This window comes from Rhinatrema bivittatum, chromosome 3 (genome assembly GCF_901001135.1).
Source record: "Rhinatrema bivittatum chromosome 3, aRhiBiv1.1, whole genome shotgun sequence".
Taxonomy (NCBI): Eukaryota; Metazoa; Chordata; class Amphibia; order Gymnophiona; family Rhinatrematidae; genus Rhinatrema; species Rhinatrema bivittatum.
This window is the reverse complement of record NC_042617.1, coordinates 449,730,726-449,745,854: the sequence shown is the minus strand read 5'-3', so window position 1 is coordinate 449,745,854 and position 15,129 is coordinate 449,730,726. Positions and strand designations below refer to the sequence as shown.

General features: G+C 44.4%; 1 protein-coding gene across 2 annotated transcripts in view; it reads right to left on the bottom strand.

The window, feature by feature from the left end:
• Window positions 1-284: 284 nt before the first annotated feature.
• LOC115088019 (oocyte zinc finger protein XlCOF6-like) overlaps window positions 285-15,129 on the bottom strand; it is a 56,415-nt gene continuing 41,570 nt past the window's right edge. Inside the window, exon 7 of one of the 2 annotated variants that reach the window (XM_029595872.1) lies at window positions 285-2,711. In XM_029595872.1, the coding sequence (XP_029451732.1) occupies window positions 1,291-2,711 (1,421 nt within the window). In that variant the 3' untranslated portion in view covers window positions 285-1,290. The remainder of the gene's footprint in view (window positions 2,712-15,129) is intronic. The other variant, XR_003855691.1, reaches the window with a different exon arrangement.

Sequence of the window (15,129 nt, the reverse complement as noted above, 5' to 3'; positions counted from 1 at the left end):
TTAAGCAATTTGATATAATTTATGAAGCTTGCAGAATATAAGCACTTTAAAATAAATAAAGCTATATAAAATGTATATATTTCCTAAAGAACTTTCATTGACAATAATACCAAAAATAAATCTAAAAATCCTACAGATCCAGAAAAAAAAATCACAAAAAGTCAATACAGTGTAAAGAATCTAAGAGCAACTAAAATCAATGAAAGAACACCCAGCTAAAGTTGGACCAGTGGAAACCAAGGCCTCTGTAACTGCACACATAAACCCCCCAAAATTAGCACAAGTCACCAAAAGCTATATGTTTATTGCTTACAAACACAATCCAAAAGAATATCACAAACAAAGGGATACATCATTAGGCACAGACTACACTATGGTCAAGGAGACAGTGATCGCTCTAGTCTGCTCTAGCTAGTTGGAATTACCAGGTTCTCATTGCTACTTTGATACTGTGTGCTTTCATTATTGTCTCCTTCTTAAGTGCATTAATATATAGCACTGACATGTCGGGACTCAAATGTAGGAGGAAATATTGAGTAGGGAGGGAAGGCGGAGGGAAATTCCAACCGCAACAATTCCTGCTTTCTCTACAGAGGATAGACATTGAGTCTCAATTCTTTCAGCCTTAACCAATTAAATTATTTATTTATAATCCTACCTTTTGCAACTGTTTTAAATTATCCCCTACTTCACTGTTGTGCTCACACTTTGACATTTTTTTTTTTTTTTACAGGGTCTGGCTTGTTTGCATCTTCTTGCTTCTTTGGTAGATTATCCGAAGCAGTCCATGAAATGCTCATTTCTCCTACTTAGTCCCACTGCCTGTTTTCTTAAACAGACTCTTAAATTACAGAGACCTTTTGCTAAGTTAAATCCTGCATAAAAATCTACTTTTCTGAATCAACTTTTAAATCCTAAAATTGGTTCTCCCTGAGCATGGCTTTGTTGTTAACCATGTTCTATATCAAATTCTTGAACCTCATACAGAACTCCAAGAACCTATTATCTTTTCTGTGTATTTTGAGTAGCTTGTAAGCGCCATGGAGCAGAGACTGTCTTTTATATGTGTCTGTATGGTACAATCGCTGTATATGCCTTGCTTTGCTATATAAATGCATAATAATAATAATCTTTTAATTTAAGTTCTCCTCCCTTTAGCCATTACTTGGTCAGGTTTTGATCTACACATGGTTGTTGAAGGAAGTCTCTGCACTTCTAACTAAATTTGTGCATTTGACAGTTTTTGTATGCTGGTTCACCTTGTTAAAGTTTTATTTCTGCTTTGAAAATTCAAATGTGCTTTCCTGGATGGATCTTTTGATGTGCTTTCAGATGTGCTAGCTGAATGAAGCTTTTATTACATTCATTACATATAAAGGGTCTCTCTCCTGTATGTATTCTTCCATGTTTTCTTAAATCAGTTTTCTGACTGAAGCTCTTGTCACACTCACTACACGTAAATGGTTTCTCTCCCCTGTGAATCATTTGGTGCCTTTTTAGGTTTGATAGCCGAGTGAAGCTTTTATTACATTCAATACATGTAAAGGGTTTCTCCTCTGTATGAGTGCTTTGGTGCATTTTAAGATAGGATAAAAATATAAAGGTTTTGTCACAGTCAGTACATTTAAATGGTTTCTCTTCCTTGTGGAACCTTTGATGCATTTTCAGATTTGATAGCTGGGAGAAACTTTTATTACACTCGCTACATGAAAATGGTTTCTCTCCCATGTGGAGCCTTTGGTGCGTTTTCAGATTTGATAGTTGAATGAATCTTTTATTACACTCAGTACATGCATATGGTTTCTCTCCTCTGTGGATCATCTGGTGCCTTTTTAGATTTGATAGCCGAGTGAAGCTTTTATTACAATCAGTACATTTAAAACGTTTCTTATCTTTGTGAGTGATTTTGTGCATTTTCAGATATAACAGAAAACTAAACGTCTTATAACATTCAGTACATTTAAATCTTTTCTTTTCTTTGTGGATCCTTTGGTGTATTTTCAGATTTGATAGCTGAGTGAATCTTTGATTACACTTACTACACATGTATGGTTTATCTCCTGCGTAGTTTGTCCAGCATTTTCTTAAGACTCCTGTGTGAACTATTTCATTAATTGTAAGCTGTGATTTGGATTTGAAACACTTTTTACATCCATTACATTTAAAAGGTTTATCACCATTGTAAGACTTCTCAGATCCTGTGTGGTTTGATTTCCTAGAAAATCTTTTCTCACTTTCAGTGTATTGAAATGGTCTTTCTTCGTTGTGAATTCTTACATGCCTTTCTAGCTCAGCTCTGTAGACAAAGCTTTTCTCACACTGAGAGCAGTTTAATGGTTTCCTTTGCATGTGACATTTCCTATGTGCTATAAGATTTTCTTTCTTAGATGTTCTCTTCTCAGCCTTCGTACACATGCATTGTTTCTCCCTATTGTCATTTTTCTGGATCAATCTAGGACTTGACTTGTTTGTGAACGTCCCACATTCAGTTATTTCTTGGTGCTCAAAATGTGAGCTCATGGTAAAGGTTTTCACAGGATCAGAATTTTGAAGTCGTGTCTCTCCTTCATTGGGTCTCTCAGTTTGCATAAGCTCTGAGTAGCAGGCAGAAGGATGTGGGCTCTCTCTGGTGTGGTCTCTGTTTTTCCATTCCTCCCACGGTTGCTTATCATTTATTCTTCGTATCTCACTAATGTTCCTGAATCCATTATCTATTAGATAAAAACAGAGTAAGCTCATTAATGTTAGCTATGGAGAAGGATGCATATAAGAAAACTAATACCCATATGATTTTTTTAAACTTAATCTTTATTGATTTTTAACATTACACAAAGTGAATCATCAAAAAAAAAAAAAAGGAGACAAATTATTCATAGAAACCCATCAAATGTATCAACAACCCCAAACCCAAGCCCACTCCATCCACCCAAACACCCACTCCAACAGCCTGTCTCTCAAAAATGAAGGGCTGCTAGAAGTGGGAAACCACGCCCCATTCTAAGCCCCCCCATGCCCTCTCCTCAACCTTCCTACAAACCCTCCCTACCTTGTACCTGAAGACTGGAGGGTGGCCAATGTAACCCCAATATTTAAAAAAGGCTCCAGGGGCGATCCGGGTAGCTATAGACCAGTCAGCCTAACTTCAGTGCCGGGAAAAATAGTGGAAACTATTCTCAAGATCAAAATCGTAGAGCATATAGAAAGACATGATTTAATGGAACACAGTCAACACGGATTTACCCAAGGGAAGTCTTGCCTAACAAATCTTCATTTTTTTGAAGGGGTTAATAAACATGTGGATAAAGGGGAACCGGTAGATGTAGTGTATTTGGATTTTCAGAAGGCATTTGACAAAGTCCCTCATGAGAGGCTTCTACGAAAACTAAAAAGTCATGGGATAGGAGGCGATGTCCTTTCATGGATTACAAACTGGTTAAAAGACAGGAAACAGACAGAGTAGGATTAAATGGTCAATTTTCTCAGTGGAATGCCTCAGGGATCTGTACTTGGACCGGTGCTTTTCTATATATATATATATATATATATATATATATATATATATATATATATATATATATATATTGTGTGATGTAGCGCAGCCGGCCGCAGGCAGGAGCTGACAAGCTACCATAAGTGCAACAAGAGTACCAGAGCCAGACCGCAGGGGCCTATTTCAGACCGTACGAAAGTGCCCGGGAGAGGGGCACCAGCCCGCTCTCCCACCGAAAGAGACAAAGTAACTGTGCCCTGCATCCCGCAGGGAGCACAGAAGAGAAGGCCAGACCGCAGGGGCCTATTTCAGACCGTACGAAAGTGCCCGGGAGAGGGGCACCAGCCCGCTCTCCCACCGAAAGAGACAAAGTAACTGTGCCCTGCATCCCGCAGGGAGCACAGAAGAGAAGGCCAGACCGCAGGGGCCTATTTCAGACCGTACGAAAGTGCCCGGGAGAGGGGCACCAGCCCGCTCTCCCACCGAAAGAGACAAAGTAACTGTGCCCTGCATCCCGCAGGGAGCACAGAAGAGAAGGCCAGACCGCAGGGGCCTATTTCAGACCGTACAAAAGTGCCCGGGAGAGGGGCACCAGCCCGCTCTCCCACCGAAAGAGACAAAGTAACTGTGCCCTGCATCCCGCAGGGAGCACAGAAGAGAAGGCCAGACCGCAGGGCCTATTTCAGACCGTACGAAAGTGCCCAGGAGAGGGGCACCAGCCCGCTCTCCCACCGAAAGAGACAAAGTAACTGTGCCCTGCATCCCGCAGGGAGCACAGAAGAGAAGGCCAGACCGCAGGGGCCTATTTCAGACCGTACGAAAGTGCCCGGGAGAGGGGCACCAGCCCGCTCTCCCACCGAAAGAGACAAAGTAACTGTGCCCTGCATCCCGCAGGGAGCACAGAAGAGAAGGCCAGACCGCAGGGGCCTATTTCAGACCGTACGAAAGTGCCCGGGAGAGGGGCACCAGCCCGCTCTCCCACCGAAAGAGACAAAGTAACTGTGCCCTGCATCCCGCAGGGAGCACAGAAGAGAAGGCCAGACCGCAGGGGCCTATTTCAGACCGTACAAAAGTGCCCGGGAGAGGGGCACCAGCCCGCTCTCCCACCGAAAGAGACAAAGTAACTGTGCCCTGCATCCCGCAGGGAGCACAGAAGAGAAGGCCAGACCGCAGGGCCTATTTCAGACCGTACGAAAGTGCCCAGGAGAGGGGCACCAGCCCGCTCTCCCACCGAAAGAGACAAAGTAACTGTGCCCTGCATCCCGCAGGGAGCACAGAAGAGAAGGCCAGACCGCAGGGGCCTATTTCAGACCGTACGAAAGTGCCCAGGAGAGGGGCACCAGCCCGCTCTCCCACCGAAAGAGACAAAGTAACTGTGCCCTGCATCCCGCAGGGAGCACAGAAGAGAAGGCCAGACCGCAGGGCCTATTTCAGACCGTACGAAAGTGCCCGGGAGAGGGGCACCAGCCCGCTCTCCCACCGAAAGAGACAAAGGAACCGTGCCCTGCATCCCGCAGGGAGCACAGAAGAGAAGGCCAGACCGCAGGGGCCTATTTCAGACCGTACGAAAGTGCCCGGGAGAGGGGCACCAGCCCGCTCTCCCACCGAAAGAGACAAAGTAACTGTGCCCTGCATCCCGCAGGGAGCACAGAAGAGAAGGCCAGACCGCAGGGCCTATTTCAGACCGTACGAAAGTGCCCGGGAGAGGGGCACCAGCCCGCTCTCCCACCGAAAGAGACAAAGTAACTGTGCCCTGCATCCCGCAGGGAGCACAGAAGAGAAGGCCAGACCGCAGGGGCCTATTTCAGACCGTACGAAAGTGCCCGGGAGAGGGGCACCAGCCCGCTCTCCCACCGAAAGAGACAAAGTAACTGTGCCCTGCATCCCGCAGGGAGCACAGAAGAGAAGGCCAGACCGCAGGGGCCTATTTCAGCCCGTACGAAAGTGCCCGGGAGAGGGGCACCAGCCCGCTCTCCCACCGAAAGAGACAAAGTAACTGTGCCCTGCATCCCGCAGGGAGCACAGAAGAGAAGGCCAGACCGCAGGGGCCTATTTCAGACCGTACAGAGAAATGCCCGGGAGAGGGGCACCAGCCCACTCTCCCACCGAAATAGTCAAATAACTGTGCCCTGCATCCCGCAGGGAGCACAGAAGAGAAGGCCAGACCGCAGGGGGCGCATGGGAAGAGAAGAACTACGAATCCCAGCTTCCCTGAAACACCACCAGACAGGGAAGGAAAGCCTGAAGGCGAACAGGTGGCAGGCATAGAGGTTAATGAGGCAGACACCGATGAGTCCATGGAGGTGGAGGAAGAGGGCGTGCCCCCTTGGTGGAACTGGCCACAAAAAGCCAGCTCTTCGGAGTCAGAGGAGGAGGAGATGGAGGTAGGTTCAGGGATAGAGGAGTCCTCCAGTTCATGCATGGATACGGAGTAATCCAGGTGGAGGGGGAAGTATAATCTTTACTCTAAAAGGGCCTGTGGTGTTGGGGGCTGGTAATAGTGCTGAGCAGAGGAGGTAAATGATGGCTCTGAACTAGCACTGCTTGTAAGGGAACCAGAGGGCTGGAGGGGGAGGGGACAAACCCCATGTAATGCAGCCAGTTGTTACTTATTAAACTGCTTTGAAGGAACTATTCCTCTCTCTGTGTTGTCTTTGGGGATTGGGGGAACTGCTTACCCCCAACCCTGCCTGAAGGGAACTCAGAAGCCCAGCAAAACCAGGGCCAGCAGAGGCACGGACTCAGGGAGTTACGTGAACACAGTGAACTCCAGGGACCGGGGCGACTGGTGGCGACTCAGGACTGGAGACAGAAGAGCGGCGCTCGAGGCCTCACGGACGGTGAGCCATCACAATATATATATATATATATATATATATATATATATATATATATATATATATATATATGATCTGGAAAGGAATACGACGAGTGAGGTTATCAAATTTGCGGAAGATACAAAATTATTCAGAGTAGTTAAATCACAAGCAGACTGCGATACATTACAGCAGGACCTTGCAAGACTGGAAGAGTGGGCATCCAAATGGCAGATGAAATTTAATGTGGACAAGTGCAAGGTGTTGCATATAGGGAAAAATAACCTTTGCTGTGGTTACACGTTGTTAGGTTCCATAGTAGGAGCTACCACCCAGGAAAAAGATCTAGGCATCATAGTGGATAATACTTTAAAATCGTCGGCTCAGTGTGCAGCAGCAGTCAAAAAAGCAAACAGAATGTTAGGAATTATTAGGAAGGGAATGGTTAATAAAACAGAAAATGTCATAATGCCTCTATATCGCTCCATGGTGAGACCACACCTTGAATACTGTGTACAATTCTGGTTGCCGCATCTCAAAAAAGATATAGTTGCGATGGAGAAGGTTTAGAGAAGGACAACCAAAATGATAAAGGGGATGGAACAGCTCCCCTATGAGGAAAGGCTGAAGAGGTTAGGGCTTTTCAACTTGGAGAAAAGACGGCTGAGGGGGGATATGATAGAGGTCTTTAAGATCATGAGAGGTCTTGAATGAATAGATGTGACTCGGTTATTTACACTTTCGAATAATATAAGGACTAGGGGGCATTCCATGAAGTTAGCAAGTAGCACATTTAAGACTAATCAGAGAAAATTATTTTTTCACTCAACACACATAAAAGCTCTGGAATTTGTTGCCAGAGGATGTGGTTACTGCAGTTAGTGTAGCTGGGTTCATAAAGGGTTTGGATAAGTTCTTGGAGGAGAAGTCCATTAACTGCTATTAATCAAGTTTACTTAGGGAATAGCCACTGCTATTAATTGCATCAGTAGCACGGGATCTTCTTAGTGTTTGGGTAATTGCCAGGTTCTTATGGCCTGGTTTGGCCTCTGTTGGAAACAGGATGCTGGGCTTGATGGACCCTTGGATGTTCTTATACATCCAATTACCCTTCTCAAGAGGTACTCATGGTAAGTAACTCATTAATTAAGACTTCAGGAATTTCAACACAGGATCCCACAAGTGCTAAACCCTTCCAGGATTCCTTCTAATCTTATCTATTAATACCTCTATTTCCATCATCGTACCGACTCCCACTGACCATTCCCTCATCTCTGGGGGCTCCACAGCTTTCTATTTCCCCAATATTTATTTATTTACCAATCCCCACAAAAAAAAAAAGAAAGCTTTTTAGCTAATTGCCCACTATTCCCTCCCTGGAAGGTCTCTGGATGGTACAGAAAACTATACATTTTCGGATCATCTGGGATAACAAGTTCTGTAATCTTTTCCACCGCATTCTTTATGTCCCTCCATTAGGACGTTAGAACAGGACATTTGTAAATAAGGTGCATGAGGTTCCCTAACTGTCAACATCTCCCCCTCAATATTTCTCAGAACGTAAAACACTCACCGCATGCCTCCTCACTGGGGTGAGATAGACTCTCAAAAGAATGCGGTATTATTGGTAGAGATGGAACATTTCCACACTCCCCCTATTACCTGAACCCAATCTTCCTCCTCCCAGGAACCACCAATCTCTTTTTCCCACATCTTAAAGCCTCCTCATTCCAGCATATGGCCTTATAAATATGGGTCACCAATTCCCTTGTCCTGCCTACACTAAATACTGCCTTCTCCAGGCAAGTCAGATTTCAGCAGTTGCTGCCTATTGTCTTTAGCCAATGCAAATATCCTCAACTGGAGAAAACAAAAAAAAAAAGGGGAAATTCCCAAAGCTTAAACTTCTCTTTAAAAAAAACTCCCAAGAACAGAACTTTCAAGAAACAATTATGAAAAAAACCTGGGAGGTATAAATCATATTCCATATCCTCTGGGGCCATATACTAGTCAATTTATCACATACCAAAGCAGGTATGAAACCCCTCCATCTACCCACATTCTGTTTTTTGCAGAAAGACCACCATTTTTTAGTGGCTACCACTGGGCCATATGTCTACTTCTGGCCCCCAAGGATAGCAGAGTCCATTAGACTTGGACTCTGGTTGTTCAAACTCTGTCCAGTTCTGGGTGGGAGGGGACAGTCTATACCACTGAGCCAGCAAATTAAACATTGTCGCAAAATAATAATTGCAAAAGTCAGGCAATCCATCTCTCCTACAAACCTGGACTGCTGCAGGGTCTGCAGACTAATTCTTTCTTTCCGATTCTTCGACATATTCTCATATGATATTTAAAGGTCATATGATATTTAAAGGCCAATGCATTTAGCATAGCGCACAGTTTAACCTTTAGTCGTGCGCACAAAAAAAAAAAAAAAAAAGTGTGTTTGAGTTAATGTCCTCGCATGGAAATTCCCTCCCCCCCAATGCAGAGAAATGGTGCTGGCTTACCTCATGTATTCTTAGCGCGGGAAACTTAACTCCTAGTCTGAGGTGGAGTGAAGTTTCCCGTTAATCTATGGAAGGAAGACGGAGTTCTGGTGCCGGAACCTGTACACAGTATTTTATGTGCAGAAAACATGCTTTGTGCACAAAAAACGCATTTTCCACTCATAAAGAGGTGAATTTTAAAAGAGTTGCTAGCATTGAAAGGCCCATATACTCAAGTATATGGGTCAAACACGAGCAATGCTTATTTTAAAACTGGAAAAATATGCGTGTATATGCGCATGTGCGAGCAACAGAATGCGCCAAAAAAAAAAAAAAGGGGTGGATTTATGGTGGGTCAGGGGGCACTCTGGAGTGGGGTGCATCAATCCCGATGTTAAAACCGGCGAATGCAGCGCACATCGGGCTGTTACCTGGGCACATTTACTTCTGCTCTTTTTCAAGTGTAAGTCAGAATAAAACTCGTTATAGCCATAAACTGCGAATAGGTGAGGGGTCTGAATAAACTGGGGGGGGGGGGTGCAGACTGAAGAACCAGAGGGATCTGGATGACCTAGAGACAGATTGGGCAAACTGGTGGACCAAGTGGTCAAACTGGTTATTTTCTTCATGTGCGTATGCTTTAAAATGTGCTCACTTGCACGTGTAAAAGCCAAGTCCTAAGGAAAGATATGCGAATAATGTTTCCTTGCTTAACTGCTTAAAATTAGGTAACGCGCTAAGTGTATTTTATACTATATGTGTACGTGCAGAGATGATTTTAAATTCCAGCATATGTGAACTCATGCCCACATACATGTGAATGTTTTTACCTGTGTTAAGTGGCTTTTGAAAATGGCTAGAACACATTATTGAAATGCTCATAGGTTTTACCTGCGTTAAGTGCACTTAACATGGGTAAATAGCTTTTGAAAATTGCTACTATAGTTATGTTATATTTACGTGTAACTCCTTAGAAAATTCACCTGTTTTTGTATGCAGCTCATTTTATGCACAGCAAACATGGTTTATGTGTACAAATCGTTTTTCATGTATAAAATATGATTTATGTGCATAGAAAACAAGATTAGTGCACATAAGCCATGTTTGCTACACATAAAGTATGTTTTATGGGCATAAATCTTGTTTTGCTGTGCGCTAAGACTTTGTACACATTTTCTGGCTTGTGGGCATTTTTTGTTTTTTTTTAAACTCCCAATGCATTAGCGAGCCATTACCTTACTGCAGCGGGAGTTAAAAATAAATTAGCTTGTACATTAAACTGTGGGCTGAATTTCAGCTCAGCTTTTTGCATTGGGCACCTCTGAGTGGCTAAGGCTCGTTATTACATATAACAGTAAGTGGTATTAGTTGGAGACATGCACAGGAGGGTAAGAGCACATTAACACAAGGTGTCAGGCTATATCTGATCTCATCCTGCTGGTTCTGTGCATCTCAACCTACCCAAAAACTTAAAATCCATGCAGGACCTGAATCTAAAGTACAGCCAGCTTAAAGCAGCTGAAGCCTAATAACTTAATAAAAATGTAACTGAATGCAAGTAGGAAGACTCATGCTATGAAGTCGATGCAATAAATGGGCCGATGGAATAAAGTGTGCGTAAAAAACATGCATCCAAACTAAGTGCTGTTTTTTTTTTAACGTGCTTACATCCACCTCTCCTGGGCAATTGATGCAATATGAAAATGAGCTGCCATGCTAGAACGGACGCGCTAGGGATAAATTGTGTATCCCTAGCGTGTCCTTGGCATCGGGCTCCCAGGAGACGTGGCTGTGCTGGGTAATAGCTAATAGCCTCATCTACATGGCATTTACATGTGATGAGTGCTAGTAGATATGCCTTTGTTTGGGCGCACATTTTGGAGGCGCTGATCCCCTTATTGCATCGGGGGTTATGGACACGCGTCCAAAACACGCATCCAACCGCTAGGCTGGCTGCACTTTATTGTATCGGCTTCTATGTATGTAAAGTGTTGAATTAGCATGAGTTTGAAACTTGCGAGCAGCAGCGGCAAGGCTTCAAACCTTCACATACATTCATAATTCTTGATATATTTTTGTGATTTTAGCTCCATTCTCCAAGGTTGCATCTCAAGTATTTAAAAAATAAATAAATAAATAAAACAAACATCTTTCTCTTCCAGTCCTCTTTTTCCCCCTCCCTTTCCCTGGGTAATCCCATACACTTATAAACTGCTGGCATATTGATATTTAAATTTCCCAAGGCAGCTGCTTAAGAATCACAGTCTAACAGGCCGATGCAATAAAGTGCGCTCAGCCTAGCACACAGGTTAATCTGCAGTTGGAGTCACGTGCTAGACTTACACCCAATGCAATAATGCAAAAAATTCTAAATAAATAAATAAAGGGATTAGCATGTCCAAAACACGTGTCCAAACAAATGCATAGCTAATGGTGCTCAGCACGAGAAAATGCTATGTAGATGAGCACCCGACATGCACTTTTTAGTGGCATTCCGAGGATGTTTCAGGAAGGAGTTGCATTAACAGGATAAATTATCCAGCTAACTCTGGTCATGCCATAGAGCTGTCCTAAAGTAAGCTGGCTATATTCAAAAGTGCAGTGGCACTACTGAATATACCTCCAAAGTTAGCTGGATAACTTTGCTATCTGAATAGTGCAGCAATTTTCAAACCCTCTCCATATGAGGACATAAGCCAAGGCAATAGACTTTCTTCATGTAACATGCCCTTTCAAGGACCAAACAGTAAGATAAGATCGATCCAGATTCTTGAGAAACCTGGGGCAGCAATTCCTTATGAAAGGGAAGTGTTAGAATGTTGCCACAAAGCAGAGGACTGAGGACCACATACCATAATATATATAATAGAAATATATAATATAAAATAATATAATATATATAATATATAATACTACTACATACCATAATCCGGAGCACTAGCACCACTAAGTCCAGATGACAAGCAACTCTATGAAGTACCCTGCCTATCATGAGCCAAGGGGAAAACAGGTACAGAAGTGCCTACATCAGTTTTGCCTGTACAAGGGTATCAAGCCTAATCAAGAGTGTGTCCATCTTTCGGCCAAAAAACTTGAATGCCTTCATGTTCCTAACGGTTGTCATCAGATCCAGGTCTGTCAAAATCCTTCTATCGATCGAAGGCTTCTTAAGAGAGACTAGTCCCCAGGGTCCTACATGATGACTGAGAAAGTCCACCTGCACATTGTTCATGCCTGATATGTGAGACACCTACAAGGCCCCCAAATTTATCTCCGCTCAATGAAGAAGCAGGTCTATCTTCAACTATACCTGAGGACTTCGGGGTCCTCCTGGATGATTCAGGTATGTCACTGCTGTAGTGTTGTCAGACATCACCTTGACTGCCTGCCTAAAAATTGAGGTGTAAAAACCATGAGAACCAGTCTAATCATCCTGACCTCTAACTGGGAGATGGAGCAGCCCACTTCCTCTGGAGTCCACTGTCCTTGAGCAAACAGCTCTTGATTGCATGCATCCCAACTTGACCATTTGATGTCACAACAAACCAACCAGGGTTATTCAAGTGCACTACCCATCCTTAGTGATTGTAGTTCATCTACCACTGAAAGCTCAGTCTCGCTGACTCTGGCAACAACAAACACTTGAAACAGTCTTCAGACTGGGGATTTTGCCTAGAAGGCAAGGCCCTTGGCTGAGAATACATGTATGTCCTTGCCCATGGTACCAGGTCCAACACTGCAGCCATGTGTCCAAGAACCTGCAGCTAGGATCATAACTTCTCATTGCTGGTCAAACTGAACATCCAGATTTGACCACACAACTTCTGAATTTCTTGACCTATTAGACAAACGTCCTATGTCTGCAATGAATTAAACTCCCTGATACTTCAGTGTTTGAAATGGCTAGAGATTGCTTTTGGGGAAATTGACAGTACAACCCACTCCTGTAACAATGTATCACTTGCTGCATGGCCCAAAAGGTCTCCTGATAGGACTTTGCTCATATCCATCCATTGTCCAGATATGGGTAAACCAAAGAAAATCCTTCCTTGTGCAACATCACAGCCAGTACAAGCATTACCTTCAAAAAGATTCTTGGGTGGATACTAGCCCAAGGGGCAGTGACCCCGAAACTAAAAATGACAGTTAACTCTGTGAAGGGAGGAAGCGCTGATAATCCATCTGCACAGGAATGGGGAGATAAGTCCTTGGCAAATCCAGAAAATCTCCTTTCTGCACCATTATGATCCCGTCAGCCATAAGAAAGACTTGAGAACTACTGGAGAAATTACTTACCTGATAATTTCATTTTATTTAGTGTAGACAGATGGAATCAGGACCAATGGGTTATGCTCCCCTGCCAGCAGATGGAGTCGGAGTAAGAGTGCAAAGCTGACGTAACCCTACATATACCCCTGCAGTGACCTCAGTCCTCCAGTATTCTCTTCAAAAGCCACTGTGGACATACTAGTATTAAAAATATGATTAAAAATGGATAACCATAACTGTACTCAACCAACCATAAACACTGAACTCCTGATATATAGGTGTCCTGATCTAGGGACTGGATGAACACTTACCCGTAATCTCTGGGATTTGACATCCACTCACGGGCAAATCCTCAGCACAGTTCTTGGGCAGACAAGGGCGGGAAACTAAGTCCATCTGTCTACACTAAGGAAAACAAAATTATCAGGTAAGTAATTTCTCCATTTTCTAGCATGTATATAGCCAGATGGACCCAGGTCCAATGGGATGTACAAAAGTTACTCCCGATCGGGGCAGAAGGCTGCCCGCGGTCTGCTTAACATTGCCCTTGCAAAGGCTGCGTCCTCTCGGACATGTACATCCAGGCTATAAAACCTGAAGGTGGTGTGCAATAAGGACCGTGTCGCAGCTTGGCAGATATTGATGGGTGACAGCAGTCTAACCTCCATCCATGAGACCGCCTAAGCCCTGGTGGAATGAGCTTTAACCTGAGAAGATAATGGCTTTCCTGCCTCCACATAGGCTCCCGCAACCACCTCCTTAATCCAGCAAGCTATGGTAGCCCGCAAAGCTGGTTCGCCCTGCTTCCTTTCACCAAAGGACAAACAGGCAGTCCATCTTTCTGACCGGTTCTGAAACTTCTAGCTACCGCCCTAAAAGTCTACTGACATCCAAATGACACAGGAGGCAGTATTCCTCTGCATCCTTGAGTTTATCTAGAGATGGCAATGAAATGGTCTGATTCAAATGGAACTCAGAGATTACCTTGGGCAAGAAGGATGGAACGGTATGTAACTGTAATGCCCCTGGGGTTACTCGGAGGAATGGTTCCTGACACGACAATGCCTGTAATTTTGAGATACGACGTGCTGAGCATATGGCCACCAGGAACAATATTTTCAATGTTAATAAAGCAAGGAGAGACTGTGCAGCAGCTGAAAGGAGGGCCCTGCCAAAAATTCCAAAACTAAGTTAAGATTCCACAAGGGCATCGACAACCGTAGGGGAGGCCGAAGATGCTTCACCTCTTTCAGAAAACGGGCCACTTCCAGATGAGCCGACAGGGAGGTTCCATTCACCTTACCCCTAAAACAAGAGAGAGCCGCTACCTGCACCTTCAAGGAGTTAAGGGCCAAACCTTTATTCAGGCCATCCTGCAAAAATTCCAGAATAAGTGGGATTTTGACCATCTGAGGAGGGACACCACCTTCCTCGCACCAGGCCTCAAATACTCTCCAGATCCGCACATATGCTAGGGTCGTGGAGGACTTACGAGTGCAGAGTAAGGTGACAATTGCCGTTGCAGAATATCCTTGCTTCATCAGGTGAACCCTCTCAAGGGCCAGACAGAAAGACAGAATTGGTGGGAGGCACAGGGGGTTCTCTACCAGGAGTTTGCACATGTCCATATACCACAAATGCCTGGGCCTATCTGGGGCTACTAGCAGGACTAATCCCCTGTGGTGCTTGATTCTGCGAATGACCCTGCCCAGCAGGGGCCACGGAGGGAAGGCATATAGCAACTCTTTTTCTGGCCAGGTCTGAACGATAGCGTCAATCCCCAGGGACCATGCATCCCTTCTGCGACTGAAGAATCGGAGAACCTACGCATTGTGAGATGCGGTCAGCAGGTCGATGGACGGGAGGCTCCAGTGATCTACTATCAGCTGAAAGGCTTTGGCCGACAATGCCCACTCTCCTGGATCCAGACTATCCCTACTTAGAAAGTCTGCTCAGACGTTGTCTTTTCCCTCAATGTGCGAGGCTGAGATCATCTGTAGATGTATTTCCGCCCATTCCATAAGGAGATAGAAACATATAGAAATGACGGCAGAAGAAGACC